Genomic DNA, 6,947 nt, shown 5'->3' with positions numbered 1-6,947 from the left:
CCCCGCCACCGCGGCTCTCCCGGCGGTGTAAGAGGCTGGAAATCGGCTCCCGGTCCCGCAGGAGCCCGGGGTGGGTTTTTTTTGGGGGAAGCCCCGGAGGGATGCGCGTCGCTCCGGGAGCCTCGCTGCGGGGTTTTCGAGGCAAACGAGCGTCGGGAGGGGGGCAAAAAAAAATAAATCCCGAAGGCGCAGAGGGGGCCCCGGGGCCGGGGAGCTGCAGGGGGAGGCGGCCCCGGGCAGCGCCGCTCCGGCCCCGCCAAACCGCGGCGGATTCGGGGAGGGGAGAGCCCCGGGGGGACCCCCCCGGCTGGGGGAGCCGAAACTCGGAGCCTTCCCCCGGCCCCGGAGGGTTCCCGTCGCCGAGCCCGACTGTCCCCGTTCCCCCGCCCGGGGGGGCCGCTGTTTCCCGGGGAGTCCCGACCCCCCCCGGGACACCTGGGGCACGGAGCGGGGCCGGGTCCCCCTCTCCTGCCGGCAGCTGCCAGGGAGCCGCTATGGGTTTGTGAAGGATTGGGGGGGTGTTTTTGGGGACCCCCCCTCCCCGTGCCCAGCGGTGACCTTGGCAGCGGGGACAGGAGCGCTCCCAGCCCCCCCGCGGGGTGTCCTTGTCACCGGGAGGTCCCCAGGCCTGCCTGGCGTGGGCGATGCAGGGGGCAAGGTCGTGTCCTTGGGGAGCTCGTGGGAAGGAGAAGGGCCCCGGGTGAGCGTGGGGGGACAGCCACGCTGCCAGCATCCCATGGGAGAGGGGGACGGGATCCCGGGACAGACCCAGTATAGCCCAGTATACCTGCACTGGGAGGCTAGGCACGGGAGCACTGGTACCAGCACACACAGGTCAGTCTGAAAGAGCTCCGAGCCCTCCCGTTCGGGAAAGCTGAGCTGCGGCTGCAGCAGGGAGGCGCTGGGCTCTGCCACCCCCATCTTTGTCTCTCCTGAAGGTCTCGGAGCAGCTCCGGCCAAATTTCTAGGTAACTGGCCCCAGTGCCAGGGCACCAGGCCGGCAAGGACTGCGGCGTGAGCCGGGGCTGCAGGCACTGCGTGCTGCTCTTCCTCCCCGCACAAACCAGCGCGGCCATCAGGGCGGTGGGGCTCGGCCCCGCAGGGTGGGGATGCCATCCTTCGGCTTCGGGAAAGGCTGCGGTGATGGCACAGCAGGTATTGTCACCCCGACGGGTTCCCTTGCCTCGTCTCCAGGCGAGGAGGGGGCTGGAGACTGCCTTGCCTTGCGGCTCTTGTGCACAGTCCTCAGCTCATTCTGCATGGGATCGGGTCTGAGGGACGGTCCCGGGGCGTAACGCTGAGGGGCTGCAGCAGGGCATCGCTCCCAGGGTTGGCACACCTCCACCCGCAGCCTGGTGATCCCCCTGAGGTTGTCTGCACAGCACCCGGCGCTGGGCAAGGCAAAGCCTGACTCAGTTTCCCTTCCTTCTCCCTTCAGGAAGCAGCAAGGCGAGGTGTGAGCACCCCAAACCGCAGAGGGGCTCGGGGGTCCCGCACTGCCCCTATGCCAAGGGACACGCAGGGTGCTGCTGGTCAGCTGTGGGGCAGCAAAACCAGCCCACCCCGCCTCATGCGAGGACGGTGACCCCAGGAATCAGTTAAAACATTAAAGATGTATGCTCAAAAACCCCTCCCTGATAGATTTATGGGGTCACCTGGCAATTTCCCCTCTCAAAGCACACCTTCACCTTGAGAAATGTCTCTGCAGAAGATGGGGGGAATATTTCAGCCACCTCAGTGTCCTCCAAGGGCCAGGGCTTCCAGGATCAGCTGAACCAGGCACAGCAGCCCCCAGCACCACCAGCTGAAGAGAATTAAATAGGATTTCTGGGAAGCAGGACCAGGCTTTCCCCTGTAGCTCTAGGGCCTGCAGGCAGCCAGGTGCCACAGAAGCTGGGTGGGGAAGGAAAACCAGCACCAAACAGCGGCTGCCTGCCAAAGTGTCAAGCCTGCAGTGCTCGCAGGGGGGCTGAGCATCTCCCCTGGCAATCTCCCCCCTGGACCTTCCCAACCCTCGTGTTTTGTGCTGAGGAGCTTTGGGGGCAGCAGGGCACAGGTGGCCCCATTCACAGACACGGTCCCAGATCCCTGCTCCAGCATCCCCTTAACTCTGCCCAGCAAAGCAGGCGCAGGAGCAGAGAGGTCTGGACCCAGAAGCAGGCACACAGGAGACCGAAGAAGAAGAGGGTGGTGCCTGAGGTCAGGCACACCGGTGCCTCAAGTCGTCGATAGGATGTGCCCTTGGCCCTCTAAACGCAGCAGGGAACCCAGAGCTGAACTCAATGCACACCAGCTCGGACCTTTGTGGCTTGGGAACTGTTTGTTTTTGTTCCCAGTTCAGAACTGCTATTTCCAGGTTTATGCTGAATTTCAGTAGCAAACGAAGCAGCTACTACAGAACCCAAACAGGGCAGGAAAACACACAGGCTTCATTACTGGGTGAGAAACAGACCCAGCTTAGTGAAAGCAATGGGGTTTAAGTGTGTTTTTTGTTTGTGTTTTTTCTTTTTTACCTGTTCCAAGCTCATCATTATAAACGGCTAAACCCACTATTTTTTTCCAAGTTCCCCTCCATGGAGCACCACAGAGCCAGCAAAACAGAATTGAAAAATGCTTTGAAATATTTGGCTCGTGCTAAAACGGAGCTCATCCACGGTGTGGGGATGCTGCTAACTCAGACAGCTCATGAGATGTGATGCACGGTGGGAAAGAGGATACGTCGCTCTGCTTGCACCCATCATTACAGGGTCTGGTTCATTCAGGAAAGGAAAAAAATGTCAGAGCTTAAGCTGAGACTGTGAGGGTTTTCATGGAGCACCCAAGAGCTGGGTGCTTCAAAGTGGTGGCAGGAGCCAGCAACTGGAATTTGGAAAGAACAAAATTCGGATGAGGTAGGAGTCCAGTGCCAGGAGGAAGGGTAGGTGGCAGGATGCTGTCACACCCTGACTTGTTATGCCTGGGAAGCGGCTGATGTGCCTGCACTTCGAAGGCACCGTGCCCACATTTGAAGGGATTTAACCTTTGGTGTCTCTTGATTTTGGAGTTCTTCAGCATGCAGCTATAGCACCACACAAGCTGGGGCTGAATGTATGTGCAAGGATGGAGGTTTGCTCTGACTTATCCATGACAAAGGTTTTTAATGTTTTACATTTTTATTTATTTATTTATTTATTTATTTATTTATTTATTTATTTATTTTCTGGGCTACAGAACTGGTAAGCTCCAGCCATGCCACACTGATGTTCTTCTGCAGCAATTCGTCCTGGAGGAAAACCACACCAGTGAATTATTACGACCTGTTGTGGGTTTGCTCCTTGGGGTGTGTGCAGTGACCAGCCCCGGTGCTTGTTAGGGTAGGAAAAGTGCTCTGGGCAGCAGCTAGACATCTCTGCATGGAGGCCCATTACGTAAACGAGAAGTCCCAGGGTTAAGACCAAGCTGAAGAAGTCCCTTCAGACCTCAGGTCTGCTGCTCAGCAACTTCTTTCCTCTGCACAGGAGGGCTGTGTGGTATTGACACTTCCAGAGGAGCAAGAGGCCTCTTATTTACAGAAGCCGTGCTGAGTATCTCATGGTCTCATGGCCCTAACAGCTCTGGGAGGGGAGAAGTGGCAAGCAGGTGATCAAATACACCAAAATTTCAAACAAAACAAAACAAAAGTGATCTGAAGAAAGATGACAAGCCCTGCTTGAAATGTAACCTGGAGACCTTGCGACCCAAAGCCAAGAGACCACCTCTCCAGGGCTTTGAGGTAGACTGCCAAGAGCAGGGCTGTTCAGGAGCCACGAATGGTCACGCTGAGACTTTCTGCCCCAGTCTTGCTTATTTTCTCCCATAACTTCCAACCTCAAAAATTCACTTTGCAGGCAGTGGTCTGGATTTGTTCCCAGACAGTGGATTGAGACCAGCACGAAGACAGTCAAGGTGAAATGCTTATGGGACTTAGAAAGCTCTGAATCTCTCTCTGCTCTCCAGTTTATTTTGCTGTTACCCACATGTTGAGCTGCTCTGCTGATGGGGAGGATCAAGGAGCCTGAAGCCCTTATCACTCCCTCAAGCTAAGCCAGCAAGAGGCATCCTGCTGGCTACGTTAAACCCTTATCAGGTGTTTTGGCCAAATTAAGCTTCAATGCCCCATCTCCAGGGACAGGGATTGAAAGGGCCAGCACTACTGGCATGGCAGCACCCCGTCCTCTCCAGCTTGTCTTCTCCGGCTGGCTCAGCAGCTCACTCCAAAACAAACACCTTCTGAGTTATCGCTGCATGGCTCAAGGACAGCACACAGACACCATCTTGGCAAGAGGTCTGCTATATGCATAAGGAACCTGTCTTTTCCTGTGTATTTCAACAAAACACATCAAACACATGGTCAGCCTTCAGGAGGTGCCATCACTTCTGCAGCCCGTCTCACGCTAAGCCTGCTAATGCCAACCAACCTCCTGGATGCAAACCAGCAAAGTCTGCGTGCAAGCTCTGAAACTCTGGCGCGGGACATTTTCTTTCTTTAAACACTTCCCATTTAATGAAAGATTACCTTTACAATTAAAAAATTCCCCCTGGTCAATGCTTTTCATCTCATTTGAAATTGTTTTTGTTTGTTTTTTGTTTTTCAGTATCACTGGAGAAAAAAATAGTATTAGAGTTCTTTTCGGTTTTGTTTCTTTCTCCTGCTCCTTCAATCCTCTTCCTCCTTTCCACAGTGAAACGCCGGAGAATGAATCATGTCCCTGTGTGGGAGTTTTAACAAACCGTTTCATTTTTATCCTTCTTTCTTTCCTGTTGTCACTCCTCCTCTCCCCTGAACTTCCCCGAGCCGCCGAGCGGCAGCGTTGCAATCTGTCACGCGGACAGACGAAGCACGGCTGCAGCTCAGCGCACTGTCTGCTGAGAGGGTCAGAAGGGGCAGATCACTTAACACTACACCTGTTTTATGAATAATAATACAGGCGGTTTCGCTGGGTTCCTGGGAGGACATTTTCCCACCAGGATAAGCTCCGTGTATCGAACAAATTCGTGTCTTTAACTCGTTTGACTCTGGTTAGCTGCATTGTACCGGGAGCTCCAGCAGTGCCGTTTGAGCTGGGGAAAAGCCAGGTGGAGCTTTGAGGCAGGTTTTGTGAGCGCCTTGAGCTTTCCCTCTCTGCAAGTTTCACTCACAGATGCACTCGGTCGCAGACTTGGTGTTGAACAGCATGGTTTTAGTGCTAAAAGAAGGGGGGAAAAACCCTAAGAGGATCCATGAAATCTCAGAAAAATAAGAACTACGCTAAAGCTATCATAAACACTGTGGTGCACAAGCCAGCCTGGTGCTCCTGTAAGAGCTGCCAAAATAGGATTTTTTAGCCTTTTGGATTTTTTTTTTCACCTCCTCCCCACCCCAAGCATAAGGTCCCTGAGCAACCAGCGCCACAAACACAGCCCTGCCCCGTGTTGGGCACGGGCAGCATCGCACAGGGGACACCGACCAGCACCATCACCAGGGCTGGGACAAGAGGTGCCTTCCCATCCAGGCTGTGCAAGGGTGTGGAGCAGCTTAGCAAAGAAAAAACACATTAGAAGAGTTGCTTTCCAAATAACTTTACATTTTTTTAAGAGTTCAAAAAAGTCCAAGAGCTCTGTTTAAGACGCCAAAATGAATTTTTTTGATTGAAAGCAGCAAATTGCTCCAGGTCTTCCCTTAGCACGAGCAAGGAACAACAATATCTGGGAAAAGTCTTCCACCAAGAGATCCATCGGCAGGAGCAGCGATATCCCAAGTGAGGTTTCTGCCCTGATTTGGACTGCCCAAGAGCCTCCACAGGGTCCCCTTCAGCCCCATCCAAGCCCAGACCCGTGACCACAGCAAAGGAGGACACTGCTCTGCAGGCTCCCATCAGTGCCTCTCATATATTATTTTATTTGTTCTGTTGGCTTTTATTGAGAGTGAAAAAATAATTTAACGCAATTATCTGTACAGGGGGCCAGGTGCGTGGTTAGCTGGGTGGAGGATCGGTGACCACTCCGGGGAGGGTTACAGGGGGTGATTTACAGCTGTACAAAGACACGACAATCCCACCGAGGAGGAGCGGAGGGTGGAGGACATCTCTCGAGCTCGCACGGACCCGGAGCAGAGGGGTGGGAGGCTGTGCGGGGACACGGGGGGGCAGACCCTTCTCAAGTGACCTGCAGGGGTGTCTCCAGCATCTCCATGAGGAAGGTGTCAATGGGGGTGTCGCCGATCAGCTTGAAGAAGAAGAGGTGCTCCAGGCACTTCAGCCCGATGGACCGCAGCGCTGGCAGGCGCAGGAGGAGTTTGGCAAACCTGGAAGGAGGGGAGCGGTCAGAGGCATGAGGAAGGTGCTGAGTGCACGCTCCTGCTTGTTTCTGAGCCTGTGCCAGGGGCCTGGGAGAGCAGAGCCTGAGTCCTCCCAAAAATGCCTTGTGGAGTCACAGTTAGACACCCCCGGGCAGATTACCATGGCTGAGCAGGGTGCAAAGGAAAAGGGGAGCTCTGTTTTTCCTTCCCTTGTGCTTCCAAGTAAAGACATAAGAATTTTTCTCCATATGTGTAGAGGGAATATTCATCTTCCCCAAAATAATGTTGCATTTGTAAGTTCCAAAGGAAAAGCAAAACGAACAAAAAATCTGGATTCTCCCCCCAGACAGAGCTTGAACCAGTGACTTATATCTCCACCGTGCCATTAAAACATGTCCTGAAACAGCCTTCAAAAATCCTCTCCCCCATTTCTCCGACAGTGCCTCTGCCTCCTGTTTTGGGGTGCAGCGGGAGGCTGCTCCCCCCTTCCCTTCCCGATCGCAGGACCCCGGCCAGAGCTCAGCACCACAGGAGGTGCCACGGGCGCAGCGCTCGCCCGGGGCGCAGGGGCCGGATCCAGCCACCGGCGCTTCGGTGGCGCGGCCAGCAGAGGGTGGGATCGGATCGAGAAGCAGGAGAAGGGCTTCTCCCA

The 6,947-nt window shown here is 54.9% G+C and overlaps 1 protein-coding gene across 7 annotated transcripts in view; it reads right to left on the bottom strand.

Moving 5' to 3' along the window:
- Positions 1-5,892: 5,892 nt before the first annotated feature.
- RXRG (retinoid X receptor gamma) overlaps positions 5,893-6,947 on the bottom strand; it is a 43,892-nt gene continuing 42,837 nt past the window's right edge. For all 7 annotated transcript variants that reach the window (XM_083845990.1, XM_083845989.1, XM_083845993.1 and 4 more), the window contains one exon: positions 5,893-6,301. In XM_083845990.1, the coding sequence (XP_083702116.1) occupies positions 6,154-6,301 (148 nt within the window). In that variant the 3' untranslated portion in view covers positions 5,893-6,153. The remainder of the gene's footprint in view (positions 6,302-6,947) is intronic.

The sequence above is a fragment of the Anser anser genome, assembly GCF_964211835.1.
Source record: "Anser anser genome assembly, chromosome: 8".
NCBI classification, from domain to species: domain Eukaryota; kingdom Metazoa; phylum Chordata; class Aves; order Anseriformes; family Anatidae; genus Anser; species Anser anser.
The sequence above is the reverse complement of the archived record's forward strand: the minus strand, read 5'-3'. Positions and strand labels throughout refer to the sequence as shown.